General features: G+C 40.9%; 1 protein-coding gene across 3 annotated transcripts in view; it reads right to left on the bottom strand.

Annotated features, from left to right (window-relative positions):
• Positions 1 to 13,351, bottom strand: part of GRHL2 (grainyhead like transcription factor 2) — a 71,503-nt gene that overhangs the window by 48,463 nt on the left and 9,689 nt on the right. For all 3 annotated transcript variants that reach the window (XM_063327290.1, XM_063327289.1, XM_063327291.1), the window contains exons 2-5: positions 9,587 to 9,776; positions 6,530 to 6,597; positions 4,498 to 4,882; positions 987 to 1,039 (exon numbers count right to left, since the gene is read on the bottom strand). In XM_063327290.1, coding sequence (XP_063183360.1) covers positions 987 to 1,039; positions 4,498 to 4,882; positions 6,530 to 6,597; positions 9,587 to 9,776 — 696 coding nt within the window. The remainder of the gene's footprint in view (positions 1 to 986; positions 1,040 to 4,497; positions 4,883 to 6,529; positions 6,598 to 9,586; positions 9,777 to 13,351) is intronic.

Here is a 13,351-nt window from a genome sequence, read left to right as displayed (position 1 = left end):
ATTCAATTTTATAAATAACCAGTGTAGTGAGTGAGCAGTCTTTGCTAAATGTCTGTTTCATAGGTACTGCCTATATAATGACTCAGTTCTGAGCTCACTGCAGTTAATGACTGTTTTAATATTCCTCAGAAAAAAGACCAAGCTATAAGGAACCTCCACTACAGAAGCAGTCATATGCCTACCCCAGGAAAAATATGTAGGTATGTTCCTGTTTCTAAAGTGGGAGCAATCTCTCGGATATAAACAGAACTATTCACAAGCATGAAATGAAGCATCAGCTTATAAACTTTACTGATCACAGCCTTTATTAAAGTGAGTCTCCAGTGTTTGTCCATTCTACGTATGCATTTTTCTGTGCTTAGGGAGGACAATTCCTTTCAAACTTCAATTTTTGAAACTTTTTAAAACACTTTTTGGAATTCTTAGGGTTTTTTACATGGTTTATAATAGATACTTCATTTATATTATTTTATAGATAAGCATGAAGTACCACAACAAGCAGTATAAAAAGACAGAGGGTTTCCCAGAAAACCTACTAAGAGTAAGTAGAAAAAACAGAAGGGAAAAATAAAGATGGTAATTCCATAAGGTTGGTGGAGCCAGTTCAACCTCCCTGGACACCTGACTCGTGCATCCTGACATCTTGAAAGGGGAAGATTTTCCATGACCTGGCTGTCAAAGCTGTGCCCTATTACCTGGGGGACTCCTCTTAATAGTTTTAATCTCGCAAAACTCTGGGGGGCTTCAGAGGAGTCAATAACTTAAAATAATGCTGAGGGAAGATAACAGATGAAGACAGAAACTGGTCAGACATGAAAGCTAACGTGCACAGGAGAGGAAGGGGAGAGCGATGCTGGGCAGTGTCCAGGGAGCCCTGCAGGTGTCCCAGGGTGATGAAAGGGAGGGTGGGAAGCGGACACAGGCAGCCTCTCCTCCATACGTTCCTACCTGATGCCAGGCAACACATTTCAAAGCTTATGCCATACCTCGTTTGTTCGTAAATATATTCTTCAGCCCCCACCGACACACTGCGATACTTCTGAAAAATAAAAACAGCAATTAAATATAGTTTGATACAATCAAAATGTAAACACCAACAATAGTAGAATTACATTTATTTAAAGACCACTCAGAAGAAACCATCAACCATTTAAAACTCAAAATCCCTAAAAACTGGAGTGGACCCTACATGGTCTTTACACTAGAATTGACAGAGATAATTAATTCATGCCAAGCTTTTAGAGTTTTTCATAACCTAACTGCTACAGGAACGTAGCTGAAAAACATTTTCTGCCTTCTTAAACTCCTTGGCTACATGTCAATATATTCTAAAACAAGTCTGTAAAAATGTATCCCATCTCAAAGATAAGTAGATTTTGAAAGGAAATCATAGTTTTCCTAGACACTTCACTTTTTGTTTTGTTTTGCTTTATTTAAAAATTTCTGTGTGGTCAGCTGTCTTTAAGGCCCACAACGAAATGCTAGCAAAAGCTTAGATTGCTATACTGTCTATTTTGAATGGGAGTGGTGATGCAGGCCAAGAAAGTATTTTACCTTCAAAGATTCCGATTGAGCGAAACGCGCTTTACCAGCTGAAAGGAGGCCTACAGCCACTCTTTAAAAAATGAAAACACGTCTATCAAAAAAAAAAATTACATCAAGAGGTGGAATTCCAAAAAAAAATGAAATGGTTTTGCACAAAGTAAGCAAGGATTTGTACTCTGTCTTCCCGAGCAAACAAGCCCATTCGTACTCTACTACGTAAGCCTTGCTGCTGCTTCTTGGCTTGCCTTTTGCCTGAAACATGTTTTTGATGATGTCTCTCTGAATCACTGGTGGATCATTACATTTAATCTCCAGGATTTCTTTTGTCATCACTAGTTAGCAATTAAAAGCTGTTTTGTATCCAGAAGTGTCAAGTCAGGCAATTTTGAAAACGTTATGTACAACTGTGCCATAACAAATATCCACTCAGATACTAGTTAAGCGCAAAGATATTATATACCGGTTAGGAATATTTCCTGAAGATGAAAAGTCAAGGATCCATAAGCTGTAGAACAGATAAGGTAAAGACTCTAAGAAATCTAACACCTGAGAGGTATTACAATAAAGATAGTCCCACATTAACATGCTAGCCACATTTTATATGAAGGCTCGAGGTTGACATTATCGAAAACATTAAATTTATTTACCTATCCTTGAAAATTGTGTCTATAATATAAGGGACTAATAAATTAATCACAGCTAAATAAGAACATGAAAAGGATGAGAAAGGTATATTTACATAATTGTTAAAATTGTATCTGAAGAACATAGCAAGTGATTGACCAAAGTGTCTGCTACCACAGGGATCTACAAACATTCAGCTCTCCTTCGGTATAACAGAACTAAGACACGCAATAAACGCTTTGAAACAATTTCTAAATACGTATTCATAACGTGTTTAAAAATTGAGCTGGTATCAGAGCAAATCTACCGCAGCCAAACCCAGCCATCCTCACCAAGTGAACAGGAGAACTATTAAGGACAACCGTATTCTACTTTAAACACTAATTTAGTTCAAGTTTCTCTTTTGGTATGTTTTGACATTTTTACCTTCTGCTCTCCCCACAGCTGCTTCACACAGCTGTCCCTACGCGCGGCTGGAGCAGCAGTCAGAGCGTCGCAGGGGTGAAGCCCATCCTGGGATTTGGGTAGTTGAGAGAAAATGAAGGGACAGGCTGAGTACTGCGCGAGGCTGCAGCAGAGGAGCAGCTCTGCCTGCTCCCATGCCACACGCATGTGAGCATTTGGGGCTGGAAGGCCACTAACGGTGGGACACACCTCACCCAACGGCTGCAGATGGGGACCTAGTTAAAGTTAGTTGCTCAGTCTCTCTGTACAGTTAGTAGGGGAGGTGAAGATGGAGGGGAGCGAGTGCACCTGGCAAACCATTACACCCACTTTTGGCAATGGGATTTGAACTGCCTCTTTCTCCACAGGCTGCCGAGAAAGCCCAGATGACAAGTATCATACCCTGTTATTAACCAATGATTTTAAAAAACATGTAACAAATTACTACCATTGTAACAAAATCACGACAGCATGGAGTTTGGGATGCAAAATATTACCCTTGTAACAAAAATTACCATAACGTGGAGTTTGGGATGCAAGGCCAATGTATAGATGTAAATTCCCTTTTTACCTCCAAGTTAAACAACTCTGCAGATTCGACAGCCCTCCGTACAGCGCAGACTGGCTGTTGGGGTCACCCTCAGAACAAACCGTGGGATGGTAATGGAATCACTCAGCTACGGCACCCCAGGGGAAGCCGTGGGTACGGTACCACTGGACTCGCATAAAGAGCAACAATGAAAAATAGCTGAAATGATGTGATTTGATAGTGCAGGGCAGTGTTTCTAATCCCAGGTTTGATCTTACTGATTTTCCAATGGCAAGCTAGATTTCTTCATTAATTATTCATTTAGTTGACCTAAATGTGTTCTGTATCTGAAAATGGGTTTCACCTCCAGACGTCCTGATCTATGATGCTTGTGTGGAGACAATTTATTTTTCTGTAATACCAATATACAAATACACAGTAAATTTCTTAAAATTCAGTCAGAGTGCCTCAGCTTTAATGTAGTTTGCCTTGTACTTCTGTTACATTTACAATTTCATTGAGTTGCAGAAGAAAAATCTGAGGAGAGCTTTACCACCTAAACTCTCTAATTATTTGCAGAGGTACTGTCAGCTTTAAAAAATTTTTACCTTTCTACACTTCTGTCTCGTTCGCATTATTCTGCAGCAGGCAGAGAGTACTCACCATATTAAAGCTGACTGTATAATTACTTTGCCTCAGCATAACTGTAACGTACTTACAAGGTAGCTCCTTGTCTCTCTTCTCCTCCTCATTCCCCACACGTACATGCACTTGAATCTTTCCCTGCCTGTTAGCTTCTCCGTTTCCTTCTAGTCACCTAATTCTACTACTTTTCTCACTTGCCCATGATGCAGAGTAGAGCTTAGTGCAACAGACAGCTTCTGAATAAATTACTCAGGTTTATCTCACAGCAGAGGCTGACGCCGTTCCTTTGCACTTTTAGAAGAACGTTTCCCAGTTACACAGTGGCTGCTATTTCTTACTGTTATGAATAGGTCTGAAGGCAGACCTTGTTAACGGAAAACAAATCTTCTTTCAGAATGGAAACTATCCTCTACTTGACACAATATCCCAGAAAACAAAAGATCAGTATCTATTATTCTCAAAGTTTCCAATAAACACCCTTAAAACTGTCTTCTGAAAAGCCTCATGACGTTCCCCTATAAACTGAGCACAGACTGACAGGAACACGGCAAGGAGCAGAGATGAATTTGTTGAAAGCATCATCACTGTTCCTCTAATGGCTCTTGTGGACAGCTCAAATCTCCTTATCTTGTTTACAAGCTCGAATCTCCTTATCTTGTTTACAGCTTTTTATTGAGTTCTTAGATGCTAATTTGGGGTGAAAAACTTACTTCTGTTCCTCCATCTTTGAAGGTGTCGCTGTACGTACTGTCAGGAGTACTGCGCTGATCATCTTTGAGATAATTGGTGTGGGGAGCAATGTTGGACACTTCGTATGGTTCAAAGATAACTCCTCGGTGCTCCTCATTTTCTCCTCTTGCATAGTGTGCTTGTGGGGTCATAAAAACAGGGGTGAACTCCTCTGCTTTAACCACAGTCACTCCAGTCCCCGTGATGGGCGTCGAGCTCCCAGACACGTTTGTGTTGTACTCCCTTTTGGACGACTCCAAAGGATCTTGGTTCAAGGAAAGATTAACCGGAACCGTCTTCAGGACTTGCACGCGGTTCTCTCCCCCACTTAAATTACTCTGAGCTTCCGTGGTATTAAGACAATTTCTGTGAGACAAAACCAAAAAATGTTATGAACTGTCCTGATAGAGTAAATCTCCTCCTTAAATAGCTTAATGTTCTTGGATGCCAGGGAAGATCTTTCAACTCTGATAAGCCATTGCCATAAGAAGTAGTAAATTAACAAATACTAGGCAGGCACATCAACGAATACTAGGCAAAAGACATCGTAAGTCAAGCAGAGAGGTTCAGAGCTCTTTAGCAGCTAGGGAAAGATAATAACATTTGATTTGATCTACAACTGATACAATTTGTTACAATAAATTCTAGGTATCCGGGGTTGCTTTTGTCCTGGCTTATAATTTGGATGCAAAATCAATCCACCAGTGCAACAGCCTTTAGGCACAAAATTAGCATAAGGAGTAAGGCGAGGTATGGATTACTCACAGTATATAATTTGCATGTGAAATAGGCAGAATATCAACAGCAAGACTCATACGCTGATGCATGCTCTTTCCGGCTGTTGACAGGCCACTATTGTTTGTGTAACTCTGGTACAAACGCTTTTCTGAACGAGAAAGCCCAGGAATCCCACTGTATCAGAGTAGATCAGTAACTATAGCAGCTGCAAGGTAACCTCCAGCAGCATTCCCACATCTACCCGCGGCTGCTGTTGAAAGCAATCTGATTGCTGATAGTAGTTGCACTGACATAAAATTGTTAACTCGTAAAACTTTTAGTAGGTGCAACACACTGCTTTGTTTTCAAACCAGGAGATACGTTCTGACATTACAGTTCCTCTCTCTCCGCTTTCCACCAAAGGCCAGTTTTGTCAATCACGCTCAACTTAGGAATTTCTCTGGTGTTCGCAGAAGAAAAACTGTCCCTCAAAAAAAGTTTCATATTCTGTTTTGAAACAGTGAATTTATGCTACTACTTATTTAAACTTTCACCTTACACTGCTAGTGGAGACCATCTACGGCTGTCCCGAGTTACCTACGTTGAAATAAACCTTGTGTAGCTTCTCTCCACTATAATTTTACATGAAGATACCTTCCTGTACGTAAAAACTTAGTTCTTTCTACGTAAATATAAACTCTCTCTTGTCCACAATTCTTCATAAAGGCAGGAGTCAGCTTCCTCTGACTCTTCAATTCACTTTTAGCCTACAGAGGAAGGCTGAAATCTGAGAGGAGTGAGAAAAACATTTTGAGTGAATGATTTTAAGAGAGATACTTTTTTTTTTTTTTTTTTTTTTTTTTTTTTTTTTTTTTTTTTTTTTTTTTTTTTTTGCTTCTGGACAGATCTTAAGTTATGTTAAATGAAACTGTATAAATCATGTTACTGAGGCCAAGGTACTACTTTTTTGCTCCAGAAGAAGAAAATTGAAAGAAAAGCAGGCAATAGCCAACTGCCAATATGATTTTACTAATCTCAGCAGCAAAAAATCAACAAAACGAAACACAAACAAATCATGAAACTTTCTGCTACTTTCCAAATTGTGTGTTTAATACTACTGTTCGATTTTTCTAATAAATTAAAAGTAAAAAGGAGTAAAGTTTGCTTCCCAAAATAGTCTTCATTCTTTTATCTTTTGGAAGAAAACCACAAACCCTCAGGCTATCATAGTTCCTTCAGTTCATAACTGATCAACACTGTTAGTAGCTGGGTGTATGATTTTGAATAATACTGTACCTTTTATCTTGGTCTTCTTGATTATCACTCACTTTGTTAACAGACAACAGCCTTTTATCTCTTGGAACCTGAGAACAACACCAGGCATGGGGTCAGGTAAATGCAACTGTCAGGTATTTGCAGCTTCAGACTGCTCTACTGCAACAACTAGAAAAATGTAACCATATCACTGTTGTCTAATTCACAGACGCCAGGAGCTGTTTTTCTTTGGGAGACCGATTGTGAACAGAATGGTAATTCCCAAAGCGAAAAAAATGTAGGGATTGGTTTCTTTTCTAGTTTGTGGGCACACTAGTCTGGAGCAAAGCACCCATTCCATATGTCCTTACCTTTGGAATATCAAGCTAGGTCAAGCTAAGTCAAAATCAAAGTGTATATTCCCAAACACAAACACACTTTTCACTGAATAACAGAAGATGAGAAAGAAGACATGATGTTTTGATGAGATCTGCACGGATACCCTTTTAGCTCAGAGGAAAAAGGCTTTTCAATTAAACCACAAGCACCAGCTAAATCCTCCTGTTATAGAGCAGTCTGGAGGGTGGAGGACTCATACCTAGGGGAAGTTTGTGGATCCTTCCCCTTCCTAGCATGGGGACAGGTCAGGGCATGCTGGCACATCATCAGAGAACACTGACTTTTGCTTTGCTGAGTGCATCAACAGTCATGAAAAGTAAAAATCCAGTCAAATCTGGCCCCTCGATAGACTCAGAATTGACACCAAGTGACTCAAAAGATTTGTCTTCCCACATACCGGTTTCCTGACACCAGCATAGATATGAAATCACCAAGGGCAAAGTTGCTGCCATGACCGTATTTTTCTTTTCTTGCTGAACAAGCAGTTAGGGAGCTAAAACTTCTAATCTATCTTTTACAAAAGAAGGTATATCCACTCCATCACAGCAGTTAACTTGGGATTAAAGAGCAAGAATAGACCTAAGAATGGGCTAAAGCTGTGCCTTTTACCTTTAAACACTTTAAAGAAATATCAGGAAAATATCTGAATTTAGAGGAAAAACAATACTACAGTGCACTACAGCAGCCAAGGTTAACATCAGCTATATCTGCCAGGCAGCAGCAGAGTCAGAAAGTGCTAGCCAGAGCCTTTCCTTCTCTTAGGGACATCCTCTCTCCCTGTTGAGCATCCTGCTGGTTAAAAAACCTCTTTCATACATTTCAGAAGTGGGATCCAAGCCACAGTTTGCACATGTTGATTCCCCTGTTAAGATCATATATTTATCCCTGAAGGAGGGTCTATTTTAGGTAAATATTACTACAAGAAAAAGGAGAAGGGGGGAAAAAAAACCAAAACAGTTAAGTTCAAATAATTCCTATTGACTGGAAAAAGTACTTCAAAAAAATTATCCAGCATGTCAGAACAAATGAGCCAGATGATAAATAAGGGCAATTCAAGAAAGTCTGGTGCACTGAAGTCCTCCTCTACACTTCCACATTACAGTACAGAGGTTTAAGTTAGGGTTTAAGTTCTTGTTTGAGAGCATCAACAAGAGTTATCCTTTTCTCCCAGTTTAAGACAGATATAGTTTTGACTGAATGCTGGAAATGACTTTGAGATTAACACAGCTTATTCCATCTGAACCCCAAGTCTTTTTCAACTGCCTGGAATGAGGAACAGACATGTCTCCTAGAACAAAAGGAAAGGGTCTGTTCTCTGTTTTTATTTAAGAAAATCCAGCAGACTAATGAACTGCTACAGACAAAGGTATTGCTAAGACAGAAGGCAACACTCCAGATGCTCACACACATCCTGAATCTTGCAAATCCGCATTAACTTCACAGACTCTGGCACTGTGGTAACCCTGTCAAGTAGAGAAAAGGACATTTCTTCTCTCTCATTGGGAAAAGCTTTTCTCTGCTGACAACAACACACAAAAGCAAGGAACATCTCTTGAAATATAATCAGTGAAGGAATTAAAAAAATAATGAACCATAAGGTTGGTATATGGCATCTTTCCTACAACTCCCTTCTCCTGAACACTCATTTAATGATTGAAGCAGAGACTAAAAAGAGCAGCCCATTCTCTAAAAGCATTTATACTAACAAACACTAAAAACAAAGTTGTTTTAATTTAAAATTTCCATTCTTGCTACTTCTTCATGAATGACAAGGGGAGCCAGCATTGCTCTGCTGACTTTCACAGAAGATATCTGTCCAATGCAGGCTTCAGGAGTACTGAGATAGTTCAAGTGAAATTAACAATTTCATACTTTAGTGCTTTGGTAGGCAACACAGATTCCGTTTGCAGGGTACAAAGGGACCAGCCTGGGTTTCAGAGTGAAATTTCTGCATTACACAGAGATGCACCCTGTAGGATTCTCCTCTGATTTCAGCAGAAAGCTCAAACATAGCTCTGCTTAAACACTATGAAACATCCAAAAAAGAAAGGTGGTATCAATATCATAGGTAAAACCCTGAACTTAGAACATGACATAAACTGAAACTGTGTGTCAGTGCTTCCCCTGTAAATTGGCTTAGATCTCTCTCTGCATCCAGCTCCGTTTCTGTCCTCCACCTTTCTATTTAGACTGTGAACTTCCAGTGCAAGGGCTAGACCTCACCCTAGGTTTGTATACAGTCAGCTGCAATCATTATACAAATAAAAATAACATGGGAAACTGTCAGATGAGAGATACTAAACGGTGTGTGGAATGAACCAGAAAAGCAGACAAACCTACAGATGGACAAGGCCTCCACTTCTCCACTTTTTAAAGAATACTGCAAGTATCTGAGCTCAAATAAAAAGGGGGATAATTCCTCCAATGCTCTTGCAAGGGAAGAGGAAGAACGCTACGCTCAAAAAGAAATCATGGTTGCAAATTTAATATGGGAATTCTGATTTTGTTTTTTCTTTCCAGAACTAAACACATCTAAACAGCCTTAAGACAGGCTTCCTAAAACGGAAAGGGTGCTTGATGCAGGTATCAGAGAGAAAACAAGATGCAGTGACTTCTGCCTTTGAAAACTGGCTCTTTTGATGCCTCTTAGAGCAGTCCCCTGCTAGTGCAGCAAGGAGGAATAACGATGGAGTTACCTACTTTATAATAGTCATACAATAGGCCAAGAGCAGCAGCACTGTCCTCATCACCATTTATGCTCATCATAGCCTTGGTAGCTGCTGTTAGGGGATTCTCCAAATACGACTTCCAGGCTTCATCTTCGCTGGTGTAGGCTCGTCTGGTGTTGAACGAAGTGTCAGTTGGCACTAAGGCCACAAGTCGCTTGTTACTGCAGACAGGAAGAATAAAATGGTGATCCAGAAGGGATTACTTTATTCACAAGGCATGTTAAAGAACATCACATAGCTCAATGAAAGTGATATGATTACATCAAGCAAGCATCTCTGAATTAAACTTGGTGATATAAATATTTATCAGCATTAGGTATCTTCAGTTCTTAACCAAAAAAATTAAATGTGTGCAGATCCTGTGACAATAACTCAAATGTATTGTTACCAATATAAAGATAGAGCTATCAAAATATTTTTAAAATATTTGGGAAAAAAAAAAGGAAGTAACAATGTAAGAACACTTTGCCCCAGTACTTTTGCTAGATGTACGCTTGATTAGGGAAAAATACACTTAATTGAAATTAGTTATAATAAGAAGACATGAACGAAAAAAAGAAAAAGTATCTAATACTAACCTAGTGTTCACCTAAACCAAATACAGTTCAGTATTTAATAACTGGGTACACCTTATAATTGAGCTATTCTCTGCTTTTGGAACGCAATTTGTCCATAATTTCAGAGAGATTTCCTGTAACAGGACATGAGCAATGGGTCCAGTGGATGGAGCAGAAGAAGTCAACATATTTGGCCTTAATTCACACTTTATCACTCACCACATCTAGCTACAGACACATGGCAATACGCACAAGACCGCTGCAGCAGAGCAGTTTCCTCCAGCCTGAAAGTGGTACAAACTGACCAGTGCCTGCGTGTATCACAAGAGAAGCTGCCCCATCACAGCTATGGCTGAAATTTCCAGTATAATGGAAACATAAATAAAGATAACAGTACCTGCTTTTGTAAAATGTTCAATAAACTCATGGATAAAAGAGCTACGCAAAAGAAAAAAAAATTAAAAAAATAAAACTTGCATTCCTATTACACAAGATAGTAGGCAAACAGATTAGGCAGGGAAATAGTGGAGCAAGGGGTCCACTATTGCTGCTTAGTGCGTGTTGCAAGAGCACTGACAAGAATCGCGGCTCAAATTACAAGGATCACGATGAAACTTTTAACACATTACACCTACAAATTTGAAAGCTGCAAAGACGGCAGAATAACTGAATATACTGACTTAGCTGGCGAAACTAGCAGTTATTGACAGTGACCTTCATAAAACGTTTTCTGCTATCTTCTACATAAAACCTGCTCATTATTCAGCCTCCTCTTCTTGCTCTCCCCTACCTGCAGCGGTGCCAGCTCCCCAGACCTAACCCAACCGACTTCCACTGCTGCACAGAGTGGCATTCAAACACTGCGCAAACGAGCCTTTTATTTGATTTCAGAAGTAGGATTTGATAACAGCACAACTGAAGCCACGTGGTAAATGCTCTCGGAGGCCAGGAGCATGTCCTGCCTGGCCCCTACGCCGGCTGCCCGAGCCCAACCTGCAAAGTGCCTGCTCGCGTGTTTAAGGAAGAGGAGGGGAATGGTGGAGATTATCATCTCTATGGTACAGAGCACTGTTTACAAGTTTCTTTATTTAATGAAAAACAAAATAATCCACCTGGTACACAGAGCACAGTTTTATGAGCTCTGCGGGGTAAGAGAGCATTTCGTAGCGTCATATCACAAAATACAGACAACAACTACAGTTCAGATTATATTTTCCTTTCATCTAAAACATATGGATTTTTAGAAGCTTCCTTTCTCTTCTGAGGGCCTTTCTGCCTAGCCTCTTGCTGCCTCTTCTAAAGATTTTTGTCCTTCTTGTTTCCACACATACATTTGCATTGTTACAGGTTTGCTTCAGCAAGCGAAGCTGAAGCATAAATTAGGAGCCCAAGGAAGGAGAGAGAGATCTGCTAGGGCCGCTTGCCTTGTCAATACCTTATTGTTAGCGACTCAAATCAGATTTGCAACAGCCCCGCTGTCTGTGCCAGAGGCAGCTGAGGGCCTGTTCCCACTCTGGAGTAGCCAATTCTCCCTGGCTCAGAGGCAATTTATTCCAGGCAAGGATTCTCCTTTCCTCAACAAAGCTCCCCTTCAGCTAAACCCGGGCCGTTCCACTGCATGGGCGGCTGCCCATTGCAACGCACAAAATACCGCTCGCTCTCCTTCCTGTATCAATCTTCTTTTACAATCAATAACTGCCTTTTGTTACTCGGAGTGCTCGCAGCCATGCGATAGTCATAACTGATTTACAAGCACTACAGCCAGACTGTGAGATGCCCTTTAAAAACACACCTTTTAAGAGCTGGGCTGTGCTTGTCCGCAGAAATGCTGGAGGGGAGGAGTCAATCTCTGCTGCTCTGACTTAGTCATGACAATCTTAAAGCAATGAAGAGAGTGCTGTCCCTCAGAGGTGTTGTATACAGTTGTGCCGGGGAGAAGCTAAACTAAAGGGGATAAATGCTCCAGGAACAGCCACTCAGTAAGTAAACAGTTGGGATGGCTGGAAAGGCACAGGTGCATAGACCTAGAGCCTCCCCAACATCTCCCCAGCACCCTTTTTTCTCTAAAACACAGGTTTTCACATTTAAAAACTAAATATCTGCCTCCTCTAGCTTGAGAGATGGTCTGCAGCATAATCAACCGACACACTCGTTGTGTTTACTCTGCAAACAGACTGAAACAATAGCACTAAGAAAAATAAAAAACTTCCTCATCACCCCTGTCCCCGTAATCAGCTCTGTGGGAGGTTAATGGTCAGACCTAATTATCATGATTTAACATAGTCAATCATTTCAAAGATTATATCCAAAGCAGTCAGCCAAAACAACTGTGCTCGCTTTAAGAAATCTTCTCTACTAATTAAGGCAGTTTGGACAGGAAGGGAGGGTTTATCTTAAGAAACCAGGCTTGGGTGGGCATGCGCATTCCCTTTCTTTTTCCATGACTGCTGAACCTCCTGGAAAATTTCAGCCAAATTTGTCCGCAGGGTAGCAAAGTCTCCGGTAACCAGAGGAGATAAACACTTTCTATTTAATATATGTCAAGAAACCCCAACCTCCTGAGCAAGGCTCTGCACAGGTAAGCTCCCCTGGTCTCATCAAGGCACCCTTCCATGCTGGGGCACCCCCAGCTGTTCCAGCTGTGTAACTGACAACAGCAGGCAGCTGCCTGGAGGAGAGTGACTCTGGTGGCCCCTGGACCATGGGGAAGACAAAGGGTGACACCTACAAGAAACATGAGAGTGTTCCTACTGGAGAGAGCCGCTCTGAACACCCCATCTGTGAGAAAAACCTCAGTTGGAGCCTGTGATTAGCTACTACTATCAAAAACTGCAAATCCCTTGGTGACCACGTTCACAGAGAACTTAAGGACGTAAAGAAGATGGACCAAGATTGCAAGCGGAAGACTCCCATTCAACCGGGCCAGCAATATCAGCAAATATCCGCTGTAGCCCCAGGCACCTCTTCTAAAATAGGCTGCCAAGGAGCAGAGAACAAGCCCAACCCTGACCACTCGGGCTAGCCCACCGCTCCCCTACCTGGTAGTCAGGACGGGTGCTAACCAGAACACTGCTCGGAGGGACGCGTCTGTACAAGCTGAAAGCACACGATTATTTTACCACGGAGATACATCTTAACAATTGAGGACACGTTGTGCCTAAAAAGTACGTTTCCTTTCA

Source organism: Chroicocephalus ridibundus, chromosome 2 (assembly GCF_963924245.1).
Source record: "Chroicocephalus ridibundus chromosome 2, bChrRid1.1, whole genome shotgun sequence".
NCBI lineage: Eukaryota > Metazoa > Chordata > Aves > Charadriiformes > Laridae > Chroicocephalus > Chroicocephalus ridibundus.
The sequence above is the reverse complement of the archived record's forward strand: the minus strand, read 5'-3'. Positions and strand labels throughout refer to the sequence as shown.